The sequence below is a fragment of the Apteryx mantelli genome, chromosome 6 (genome assembly GCF_036417845.1).
Source record: "Apteryx mantelli isolate bAptMan1 chromosome 6, bAptMan1.hap1, whole genome shotgun sequence".
Lineage (NCBI taxonomy): Eukaryota > Metazoa > Chordata > Aves > Apterygiformes > Apterygidae > Apteryx > Apteryx mantelli.
The window spans coordinates 22,989,712-23,003,106 of record NC_089983.1 but is presented as its reverse complement, the minus strand read 5'-3'; the positions used below and the strand labels follow the sequence as shown (position 1 = coordinate 23,003,106).

The following is a 13,395-nucleotide window of genomic DNA, read 5'->3' as shown; positions in this document are numbered from 1 at the left end:
GATTGTCTCTTGTTCTGTAAGGACTGGATAGCTTTTTTAATGTCCTGCCAGGTCCCCCCTCCCCTTTATCCGATTCCCCCTCCGTACAGTGCCTTAGCAGTAGTTCCCATAGCAACAACCACTACTGCTAATGGCCAGCAGTACAACTGCAGGCTTCCCCACATCTGATCCATTTGATTTTGACCGTAATAAGGCAGCTTGGTCTGCTAGCTCAATAGAGTACTCCAGTAAAAACACGCTCCCCTCCGGACCTTTCTCTTCAGGAGGCAAACTGCTTCCAAAGCAACTCCTTCTGATCAAGCAGGCTGAAACTTCAAAATGCTGTTTTAACTACTTAGAGAGGCCAAAACCCAGATTTTAATCCATTCAAATAATGCAATCCTATAATGTAGCTTCTATTCTTACTCAACTAGAAAATCTTAGTATTTGGTATAATGGATTTCTGAAGAAAAAAAGATTAATTGACATTTAAGTTACATCTTTTTCATATACACAAATATCATACTTACCTACTTCTACATGACCACTTTTGGTTAATTAGTGTGTAACATAATATTGAATTAAAATAAGCTTAAAGTTTGCTGCATCTGTTAAGAAGTTTCTCACACTATTATATAAATTGGTCTCGTCATCTTGTAATGAAGACTGCTTCCAAATGCATGATATATGGCATTATTTTTGGTGTACATATCTTTTTTGATCATGACATATTTTAGCATTAACCTTAAGGGTATAAGTAGTAATGAAGAGGAGCAGTGACCTAAGCACACCCAAAGAGCACGGAGACAGGGCTGGAGAGATTCCAGGTCACACCACCACCGAGACATTCACAGCAACTGAACTGACAAGTTAAAGCCAAACCGCTGGCCTAAAATTCATTTGCTTCATGTTTTTGAGATTACTACACTGAATCATTTTCCATGCTTAACTTGAAAAAGGTAGTGTAATTTCACATTTTACAATTACTGCTCGTTTTAACACTGCTTTTAGAAGTGCTTCATTGTCGTGCGCAATCTGTAAAGCAAAGCAAGTCAGGGCACCTAGAAAACTGCAACTGCTTGCCAAATTCAGAGTGACTTGCTTAATTTTTTTGCAGGAAACTGAAAAGAATGATTTGCTGTTCACCTGGCTGCAGGGATTTTTTCCTTACTAGTTGAAAACATCTTAAAAAATACAAAATAATCACATCAATATCTACACCAGAGGGGACTGTCCATGCAGAAATACCCCTCCTCTTTTAGGAAAGCAATTGAGGCATCAGTGCAGAATTATCCCTGCCTGTATCTATTCTAGATAAGCTTCTCTGTCCAGCCCAAATCATACTCGGAGAAGGGCAAGAAAAAAAAAAGAGGAAAACAAAACAGAAAACAAGATACAAGTTAATGAAATCAGGCAATATAATGAGAAAGGAGGGAAAAGATTTTTCAAAAAAAGAGATGCTTTTTCAGACCTGTGGAATGCAGCTTTGTGTGCACAATACTTTTTCCTATATAATCCACAAAAGACATTCCCGGGACACCATTTATAAATAGACCCTAAACATGAATCCAGCTGAGAACCTGCCAAGAAAACCGGAGGGAGAAGAGAAAACAAGGGCTTATATGAAGGAAATTCTACAAAATATGAAATTTGCATTTAGTATGATTTCTGCCAGCACAAAAGGGCAAAACTTGCTGCTCTCCACATAGATCAGCTGAAGAGAATTCTAGTTTTCTTCTTCCAAAGCTTCTTTCTTTAGGTAAAGAACTCATCTGTGCCATTAATATAATTTATTCTAATGATTTAAAATCTAGTCATTTGTAATCAATCTAAATCACTGATTTAGGGGATTTATTCAATAGCTCCCCTGAGTAACTGAATCTTCAGTAGCCAAAACTACAAAACATGCCAGAGGGATTTAAAACAGATGATTAACAAACTGTAATGGTATTTTTTGCCTCACCTGCTGGTATTACTCCAAGAGGAAGCGGCGCTCTGACAGGCCTGAGTACGTAGTCTGTGTCTTTTCCAGCATCTATCTGGGCTTTAAGTAGCAGACCATGAGCAATTTCGCTGACAGATCCATCTCCACCAACACAAACTATCCTATTACAAAACAAAGATGCTAAGCAGTGCAAGATAAATTGTTTCACAGCTCATCAAACAAATGAAAGGTAGCTGTCACATATCATCTACATAATGATATTTCAAATAGCTAAAAACCATTCTGCTCTTTAAAAATGTTAGGGCTTCACTATCAGATCAGTAAACATTAATGAACAAAACAAGCATCCTTATTTCTCCTTTCTTCTGAGTAGAAATAAGTATATTTAACAACTTACCTGTATCACATGTTATATAAAACATATGCAAGAGCACTGAACACTGGAGCCAAAGAACTAATCAGATGGTAGAGTTAAGCATCTACTCAAGTGCTTAAGTGGAAAAGTTCTTTAAATCTTACAATACTGACCCATAAAGGCTTTCCATGGTTTTTAACTGCCATTCTAATAACAACTCAAATATTACAACAAAACTAAATACGCTTTAAATACAGCTAATCCCACACGCTACGCAGGCAGTTGAGGGATTTAGCAAGGTATAAAAGCCTAGTACCAGCCATCCTGTGCATGAAGGTACTTAATCATTGCTTCTGGAGCGTGTAATTAAACTCCCACCTGCTATGGCTATACAGAGGAATGCATTTGTCTGTAAAAGCTCTGTTACAACCAGTGTCTTTTTTTCTGTTGTTATCTATTTGTTTTAAGCAACTATTAAGTGATTCTCTAGATCACTATGTATGAAAGTTAATGGTTTTTCTACGGTTAAAGGTTTTTCTAAATAAGTCAGGTTTACTTTAGACGACACTTACTTAAAATCTCATAAATCTGAATGTGGTTGTGAAACTATGTCCAATAATTCAGACAGATAAAACTGGTAAGCTCTTTGTAAGAAAATATTCATGATGTTATTACATTGGATTATCTCAGCTTCTGTAATATTTTTCTTCAGTTCCTATTATTATATCCTAATTACTTCTTCATTTCTAAATTTTCAGGAGTATTGCCTCTTCTTTCTAGCTAAACACAGTCCATGTCAAAAAGGGTAAGACTATACAACAAAGGTTTGGAGCACATCCTCTTCCTGCTTGTTAACAGTAATCTGCTGTTGTTTCTCTCATTTTTGTTTAGTTATAGTTTGACACCTAAGTTTAAAAGTCCGTGGCACTGCAGCAAACCCAGGAATCTTTGTAAGTTGATAAACTGTCCACCTAAAGGGACATTTTTGAAAACGGATATGTTTTATTCTGATTTGGGGAGGTTGTGCTTGTTGTTGTTGAAAACAGATGCAGAGTCAGAGGAATAACAACAACAACAACAATGATGCTCACTTTAATTTTTAATAATTTAACATTAACCTTGCCTTTTGGCCAGAATCAGAGATGTGCAAGGGATTGGGGACTCCACAGCTTATCAGCACCAACCTGTTGTACATAAACAGTTGAAAGTCTTGAGCAGACAGACTTGACCAAGACCTTCAAGACAGTTCCTTAGGGGAACAAACACCTGCCTAACCATCAGATGACAAATTTTTTAATCAACTGTGCACTAGAGTCTGTCTAACCTGAGATAATCCTTTAAAGAAATCCAGAATAGCTCAGGTTCCTGATTAGGGAGGAAATGCATTCATGTATTTTGCATATTTCTGTCACAGTGCAAACTAGCAAATGTAGCTACAACAGCAGCATCGCAAACACACTCTCCTTATTCGCCACCAAGGTGTGGCACTGCAGTGGCCTATGATCTTGCAAAACTTAGTGGGAGCTGGAGAAATTGGAGAAATCAAATAGAAACCAGCCAGCAATAGCACTGACAATATTTACAATAAATTAAAAAATTAAAACATAGCAGTATGACTTACACTGAGCATGCAGTTCCATTCTTGATTTCAAGTAAGTTTGAATGTTTCTTTTGATTTTTTTTTAGTTTTTTGTGGGTTTTTTTTTTTTACGACATTCAAGTTACTTTTAGATAAAACATTCTCTTTAAGAGCCATTTGCATGGATGGAGTGAAATACAGAGCGTTTCTGTCATTCTTGAGGTATGCAGGCTGCAGCCTTCATGAAATGTATTGAAGAAAGTTTTATATTTATTAATGTAAATGTAATGTAATGTTTTTCAAGAATCAGACATACATACCTATTTGTCAGTAAGTGAAAATTATAAAAAACAAACCCACAATGTCTAATGGGAACTACTTTTCTCAGGCTTAATATACATCTGAAACAGTAACTCATGAAACATCTACTGGCATAGTTTTGGATGGAATACAAACAAAAACTGATGCTATGGGATCTATTACCATTCATTACCACAAGCCAACTTACCCGTCAAATGCCCAGAGTTCACATTCTTTAAGTACTGAAAGAGCATGTCCTTCATATTCAGTTACTGTGGAAAGTAACATTATTTAAATATCAGAAAAATAGGTAACTTAAGAGCTTTTATTTTTGTCCTTCTAACATAAGGAACATGCATTACATCAGTTCAGAATTTATTTTCAATCATTAAATATGTTGAAAGTATAAGAAGGTGTGCATATCTTATTCTTACATTAAGAAAAGACATGATATTAATACTTAGCTGACACAAAACATATGGCTATTTGGTGCATTTAAATTCAGAGAATTAAAGAAAATGTTTGTTGCTTCAAAATAGAAGTTTTAGCATTGACAGTTCTTAAACTTCAGAAAAATGTATGCCTATCCTCAGTTAAGACTGAAATATTTCAGTATCAATCAAATTTAATTGCCTTTGTGTTAGGATATGCAAATTGCTAAATCAAAAAATATAAGGAGTTAAACACAGAAATATGAAATCAAGCCAAATACCAGTGACAACAGAATATAACACACAGAGGAAGGTGGCACAAGCGTACACCAGAGTTCATAGCCTCTGGAGGAAATGAATCTGTCACTCCACATTGATGTCTCTGTGTTTGTTGATACCCTATGTAGTACTGTAAATGCCAGTGAAGACAGGATAAACTGGCATACTACAGATGGCACAAAGCATCATAACTACATTTAGCATTTTCTAGGCCAGCTTTGCCAGAAGAGACAGCCCAGCTGCATCCACCCATCAAAGATTTTTGCTGACTGACATGACACTTGCAGATGGATTTTTTGTGTAAGAATGTGCATCATTATATGCAAAATTACATTAATCTTTCATGCTTGTCTGTCCCTGGTGCTAGCATATTTGAAGCCTTTTCTCCAGTGTTTCTAAATATTGTTAAAATTATTAGCCTTGGTGTCTAAAACAATCATGCCGTATCTGTACCTGTACCCATTAAAATGCAGTATTTCTACCAACTACTCAAATGCTGCTTACAAGAATGGAAAAAATTTAACACTTATTCATTTCCTGTGTGCGCGCGCACGTATGTGTGTGTGTTAAGTGTATATATAGAACATTCTTCAACATCAATGATTTTCTTTAAAATATACATTATAAATAAAAGTGATATAATTTGCTACACTTTTCCAGAGTATACAACTGTGCATCAGCAGACAACTTTAAAATCTCCCAAACTCCATTAACAAAGTTGTAGTGTTTGGTATTCTGGAAACTCTTAAGTAAAAATTAGAGTTATTTTGATATCAAAGTTAGAGAATTTCATTTTGCAAAAGAAACACCTATCAGTAAAACAGCTTTCAGGAATTATTTACAGAATTATTTTCATGCAGGACCTCTTCTGAAAGATAGGACAGTATTTAAGGTATCACAGCATTCTGCTTTGCTTTTAAAGATGGGAACTAACCCTTTAGCTGTATCTGTAGCATGTGAAAAAAAGTGACTGATAAAACTTTATAGTGTGCGTTTGTAGTCTGTTAATTCAGAAAGGTTCAAACATCTTACCATTACATTACTGTGAAAGAAAATCCTCCCATGAAAACATATAGTTGGTAACCACATTACACTGTGCTCATAACTAAATGTCATTATGTTCATTTAAAAAGAAACAATTAAAATGATATAGTAAATTTTTTATTTTGTAAAAGAAAACATGCTCAGAGGCAAGTTATGCCACAAAAATATTTCTTAAGGCTTTCTTCCAGCCATTTATAATGCCAAATTTAATTGAAAAGCACATATGAAGTCTCAAATAATAACAAACTGAAAGAAGGGCACTGACGGTGCCCGAACAAAGCATCACGTAATCCAAAACGTTATAACACCTTATTTCATGCAGCCAGTAAAAAGCTAAAAATTTAGTCCCTACATAAAGATAGAGAAAAGCAACATGTAATTAGTTCGACCCTTCAAAATATGGGACAGTTCCATATGACATGTATGAATACTGGCACTCTGCTCATAGACTAATGTCAATAGGATTAAAACCACTAATAAGAACAACAGCTTAACTGGTGTTAACACTTGCAGGAAAAAAAAAAGTGTATAGCAAGTTTAAACTGATGTTGTTGGCCCAAATTCTGAATTATTCTCTTTTCTTTAGTGACTCTGTCTTAAAAATAGGGGAGGAAGAGGGAGGAAGGTGGCTATTGCTTTTGCCTAGACCTCCAGCTTGTTGTTGTACATAAATGGTAGCAGAAGACTCAAAATGAGGAAGAGAAGTGAGACAGCTTCTTTTGACAGCTAGGAGACGGTTGAAGTTACCTTATTTATTTCTCTTAAGTTCATGTTGAGATTTAGCAAGACTATCATATATAAAATATATATAAATATAAAATACATAAAAATAATATATATAAAATACTGGCCCCAATTATCAGTATTTGTCTATACTTTTAGGCACCTCAAATTTAGAGCAAGTTTTTGTTGAACTTGATTTTCAGAATAGTTCACTATTCTTCTCCTAAAAGCTATACCCCAGCTGCAGTGCTCAAAATTGCCAAATTCTTAAAAGACTGTATAAATATCAGTTTTTAAAAGTTGCTTAGTCCCTTAACCACTGTTAACGTACTGTAATTATTTCACAGACTTAAATTTGTTAATTCCCATTTTCTATTGCATTGAGTACTTCAGGGATATGGTTTTTTTCCAAGTAACTTAAAACCTGTGGTTAATTTAACTACTATGACTAAAAGTCAATACATCTGGAGTGTGCAAAATAATTTGGCAAAAAAAAAAAGATAATTAGGGAAGGTAAATACTATTTCAAAACTCACTTATTAACTTATATGCTTATTTTGACTGCTGTATATTCTTGTGTAAGAAGGAACATCACTACACCAAATCTGTAAAAACATTTTATTTCAACAAAAGTTGAAATGAAAAATAAGCTCTGGCAAGCTTTATCATGTAGGAACTAAAAATATTAAATAGTAATATCAACAGTCAGATACCAAAATACAAGACTGGATGAAGAGAGTTCTGTATTTCAGCACTCCATTGTCTAAGAGGGTTTTTTTAGTAGCCTTTAAGTCTTGCCTTGTGTATGTGCTTGAAGTCACTTCAGAGATTCAAATTTGCATTATGATTTTTGCATACAGAGAGGTTGAAGCTTTAAAGATGTACATGTGTAAAGTCTAAAAGTAAAAAGAATCTTTAGCGTAAACACTGTAGAGTGAAAGCCTTCAATTTTTAATACCTCATACACCTTTGTACAGCACTCTGTATGTAAATACTGGCAATCTTTCAGAAAGTTAGTAATAATGACACTCCACAAACAAAATCCCAAACAATTGAGGAAAAAAAAACACTTTCAATTTACTTAATAAAAAACCAAAGTGACCCATTTCAAGTAGTTCATAATTAGGTATTTCTCTATGAGCACTTAAAACTAATGTAGTTTTCTCATTTTGCCTGTAGGAGGAGTGTTAGGCAGCTAATAATGCTTTTAAAGCTTTAAACTGTTTTTATTCAGTTACAAAAAGCAGTTTTAAAATGAATGATATTCTTAGTTTATATTAAATTGTATAAATCAATCTATATAACTATTACTACAAATTTGGCTTATTATTCCAGCTTTAAGATTCCAGTTGAAATTACACAGCTGAAATGCTAACTTCATATATGTTGATAAGAATGCTGCCTTTAAAAAAGTTTAACAAACCAGGTTATGTCCACAGTAAAAACAATAAAAAACCACTAACCAGTAGGGGGGAAATAAAAGATGGATAATTTTAAAATAGTTACTTCAAATAAAATAGCTAATTTAAAAATATGACATATTCTGAGTTAGTCATCTCTTACTCAGGTTTGCACCACTAAAAAACTGTGATCAGACAAGGCTACATTCAATTTCTAAGAAGGCAGAATTATTATTAATCTGCTTACACCATCCTCTGCGTCTTGCAGGAGAAATATATGTCTATGCGACATTTAAAACTTAAAGCTGCTGACATTGCCTTGTCTCCTCTCTCTCTCTCTCTCTCAAAAAAAAAAAAAAGAGAGAGAGAGAGAGATTAAGAAATCTGCAGTTAAGAAATTATCACGGTAATTGTAACAGAGATTGAATTCTTTTTCATGCTCGTTCTTGTGTGTTAATCTTTAATCTTCAATTGATTTTACATTAAATTATGGGCTGAATAATTCTAAAATACACATATACAGATACTAAAATTAGCAAGGTAAGTTTCATATACAAACACTTACGGCTTTATCACCTTTTCATACCTAAATCAAATTTGCCCACAACAATTTTTGGCCTGTTAACTCAGCAAGTCATGATTTCACAAGAAGTTTAAGGGACAACTATAGGATTACCCACCTGATTTATACTTTGTCTAAGCTGGAACTAATGATTTTTCAAACCAATTACAACAGACATAGGAAAAAGCCTTTTTGGTTAAAACATCTTACACCAAAGAGTTTACACTTCACATAGATATGAAATACATAACCTAAGAATAGCAGCAGTGTATTAAAGGGAACTACAATATTATGAATGTAAAATTATTTGTAGAATACTATATACCACTTCCCTGTAGACTTGGTGGGTTTTGTGACCAAATTTGATGCAGCACAAGTTTCAGTCTCTTCACAGAAGGGGACAGAAGTAATAATCAGATCATTAACATTTTACTGCTTTAAGAAAAAAAAAAATTGTTTCCCTGTTATATTTCTTACAAGAAGTTAATCAAACAAGACAGCCAAGGGGCAAATTCAATGAAAGACGAAGCAGACCTTAGGCAGAAATTGGGGCCTTAAATCCAAAACTGCTATCTGGAAACCATTGCTGATCAGAGGGTAACATCACTAGAGCACTGAACCTATACGGTAGTGTTCTCCCGACACCAAGCTGTGCCACTGTGCCTCAGGAGAACTGTCCTTGTCATCACAGGGCTTAATCAGCCGGGCTTCTAGGCTATCCCTGAAACTCAGCCAGAATCTGGAAATAACATATTCTTCAGATAAGCCCCTCTTATGCTGTTAGACCAATAGATACTCTCAGAAGAGAAGTAATATACACTTAGAGACCATGGTTGATTACAAAATACAGCTGCATCATGACTTCTCTTAAAAAGGGTCTGCCCAAGTAAGAACAAGTAGAACTGTCCCCTTTACACAACAGCCTCCTGGCCATTTCAGTCGCCAGCAGAGTCAATGATACCAGCTAAACCCCCTTTTCTGCCACATTGCTTACCCCTCAGAAAAGAGCCACAGCCATGAAGCTATGGCTACATGCCTTCTCCTTCCTCCATCCACTTTCCAACTTGCAATTCAGATTATTAGGTCCAGAGAAAAGAAAATGTTCATAAACATGAAAGCGTTCTACAGCCTGAAAGAGCACGCTAAGTGGGATATGCAGATCCATATCTTCCAGGAGTTAAAAGACTGGTCTCCAGCCCTTTACCCACTTCTGCAGACAGAGCCCTAAATACTAAGAAAGGCCCTGAACACATAAAGAAAGGACCTAGCCATAACTCCTCCTCTCTTCCCTTGCCATAGTTTTCAAAGAAGCAGGTCTTCTTTTCTCCATAATTAGCACTACTTGTTCACTATGGTTACTCATCTTATATAAGAAACCAAGGTACTTTTTCAAAGTTGTATCATTTTGGGCTAAGTTAGTACAAGATGTCAGTCACTAACTTGTAAGGAAAGCAAGACAGACTTTCAGAAGGAGCTGAGCAACAGATCCCAGTTGTACACAGGACTAAAAAGACATACTTCCACACTTGTCCCACTGAAGAGACAAGGGTGGGCTAAAGGCCCACCCTTGGCTACTTCTAGGCGCAGCATACCAACACGAGGCAATTTGAGTCAGGGCTGTGGAGCTCTCCCATGTACAATATAGAGATAAAAGTGCCTAATACAGGAGTTTGTATTTCATTCTATTGGCAAAATACTTTAAAGTTATCAGACTTGGCCCTATGCTGTTCTTAAATGGAAGTCTTTGTATTATCTGATTATTTGTAAAAGCATTGTCTAGACCAAACAGGATTAAGGTTTGCCTTTTCCTGCCAAGGCCTGCAATAGCTCTTTTTAGAGCTGTATTCTAGGATACTGCTGTAAAGAAAGGAGGAGCAGAAGAGATGAATGACTTCTTGTTGTCCCTTCTCCTTTTCTTCAGAGTCGTAAGAATGAGTCTAGGTACTCCCAAGTAAACTGAGTTTAAAGAATTGTTCAGAATAAGAGATGGATATGGTAAAGAAGAAACCAGAAAGCTAACCAAGATGCCCTGAAGCTCAACGTTGAAGGGCCCAAGGACCTAAACAAATCTATAAAGTTTTTGAGAATCTAAATGTTGGCAAAGAATCACCACAAAAGGACCTAGAGACAGTCTGGATCCCTTAATTATTATTTGAATAGAAGCAATAAATATTCCACTGTTCCCAATTGATCTTCAATACATTAAAAAAAATTATGCTTACATGATTTGGGAAAAACATCTAGTCAAAGTGTGAGTGTTTTGAGGAAAATGATTAAATTTAAAAAAAAAATCCCCAAAATGTTGCTGGAAAACAAATCAACACTTTTATTACACTGAAGCAACTGGCTTGTATAATGCTTGGAGAGAAGTCCAGAGGAATCTGTCCTAATATACAACTAGCCTTCTGAAAAGGCACACTTCGTAATTTGTCAGAACTCTGGAACAACTCATAAGCAAATATACACAAGACCGTCGGAGATTAGATGTCCCTCCTCTTTTTATATGATGCTTGCTTTAAAAGCACAAATGATATTATATTACTTGTACTGATATCCATAGAGGGAAGTTATTTAATGAATAACGGAATTACTAAAACCTTTTTACTGAAACAAAAATATACTGCATTGTATTAACCACAGTTACAAATACACTACTTGCAGACAAAGCCAATAAGGATTAGCAGTAAATTCAAATTGTCTTGCATGCTTAAGTACTAGTTTCAAGAAGGATTAAATTGTGCTTTTGAAGCAACTTACCTGTGACATCCGTTTTGATGTCTGCAAGCTTAAAAAGAGGTGCAACTTGTTCATAATAAACATGAGTGGCTTCTCTTTTGTGGCTGCTTGGATTAACAAACACTTTTAAGGATTTTGGTCTATTTTGAAAACCTAAAAAGAAAACACAAAACATTTAAGAATATACACAACCCAGCCATTTCTACAGCTTAATTGAATTTTTAATATTAGGAGCATTATTAGGACTTTAGGAAGATATAAATTAGTCTAAAAAAGTCTCAACCTCTTATTGGAAGTGTGCTATTTATCTTAAAGTTACAGTATGGTGCCCAAAGTTCTGATTACTTGCATTACTTGCTAACAAACAGTAAAAATGAATCATATTAACCAAGACATTATGAGAATAAGAAAAAAAACAAAACGTATGTCATACCCTAGCTTAACGCTCATACAGTAACAGAATGAATGTGGAGAAGTCACAAGATAGAGTAACAAAAAAAAGAGTCACGTTTTTGGAATTAAATGCAAAATATTTTCCAGCAGGCAAATGTCAATAACACCCAACAGAACTGATTCTACAAATCCAATACTTTTATTTTTCTTAGATTACAAATTATACAATGCAAAGGAAATTTCCTCATCTTAAAAGAGGTCAGAAGAAATACATAGAAATAAGAAACTTGGCAATATAATTCAAAAGTCTAGCAATTATTATTCATTTTATTAAAAAAAAAAAGTTGCATTTAATTCTTGCAAGTAATGTGAATTCTGGACAAGCAACATTAAGAAATATTGCCATACAAGCAGTACTATGTCTTGCATGTTGATCCAATGATATTTCTTCTGTGAAAGTAATTTTAGTATTTGGAACATGCTTTTTTTGTTGAACAGTAAGTAATTCATACAAAACAGTAATAACAGTACTTTTCAAGTGCTCTTTCCTAGAATTCTTGCAATTGTCATGATTCAGCAAGATTGACTTTGACCTATAAAAGGCAAGTGTTTGCATGCAATGCTACTGTTTCTTTGACAGTTATTTAAAAATATGATTTGAACAATTTTGTATTCAATGAATTCATGTATAAATTCTAATTTTGCCTTTAGTATCAGATTATACTATCAGTTTTAGTCAAATGAAAACCGTATCTGTTGAGTATGATGCTTTCAACATTCAAAAAAAGTTAGTCATAGCCCACAACTCCAAAAGGAACCAAAAGTGAAAACACAGTTTCCTGTCCTGTATAAAATATTACTTCAATTTTTACAGCCACATCACCTTCCAAGTGTTGCCTGGAACTTTATAAACCTATTTCTCACTCTACCTCAACACCTGGAAAGCAACAATTCCTTGGGGAAATTATAGCAAAATACTATTGCAGCATCAAAGGGAACATATTCCTTAAGATCAAAATAAAATGAATATAAAAGCCGCATAGATTATTTTTTCAGTCATTTAAACATATCAAAGAAGCTGGAAAGGAAAATTAGCACTTCTGTCCAGCTGGTGTTGGTAAATCCTGGAAGATTTCTTAAAGATACTGAAGGAAGTTTTCTGGACCAGTTTGCCACTACTATAACCTGAAAGCACATATAAAACCAAGATTTCTAATCATTTTGATGGCAATATTTTATACACAGTGCCATGTCACTGCATGGCAAATTAATCCTAATAAATTTGGAGTATCTTTAGTAATAGTCCTTAGTACCTACATAAAAATGTATATCCTCAGGAAGTAAGCCACACAAGCACACGAAAAAAGCACTTAAGTAGAAACATATTCCCTATTTATGCCAAGCTAAAGAATTTGTCAAACAGTTTCAACATTAAGAGCTTGTTGATGTTAGTCCCTGATTTTCAGTTTGAAGTCACTGTCCTGCTTTATCTTTGAGAATGATTAAAAAAAACCACGATAAAGAAAATGATAAAGCTAAAGTTCTCAAGCTCACTAGTCATATGAACTATGCCCCCCCCCCCCCCAAAATTTAGATACCAGAAGTAAAAAACACAGACAGTTTAGGAGCAAGGCAAACACTTTTCTTTAATAATGTTATGCTGAGGAGC

General features: G+C 34.7%; 1 protein-coding gene across 1 annotated transcript in view; it reads right to left on the bottom strand.

The window, feature by feature from the left end:
• CERKL (ceramide kinase like) overlaps nucleotides 1–13,395 on the bottom strand; it is a gene marked incomplete at its 5' end in the record, with an annotated part of 60,830 nt that overhangs the window by 13,192 nt on the left and 34,243 nt on the right. The window contains 3 exons of the mRNA XM_067298980.1: nucleotides 1,943–2,085; nucleotides 4,367–4,430; nucleotides 11,355–11,486. Of these exons, the coding sequence (XP_067155081.1) occupies nucleotides 1,943–2,085; nucleotides 4,367–4,430; nucleotides 11,355–11,486 (339 nt within the window). The remainder of the gene's footprint in view (nucleotides 1–1,942; nucleotides 2,086–4,366; nucleotides 4,431–11,354; nucleotides 11,487–13,395) is intronic.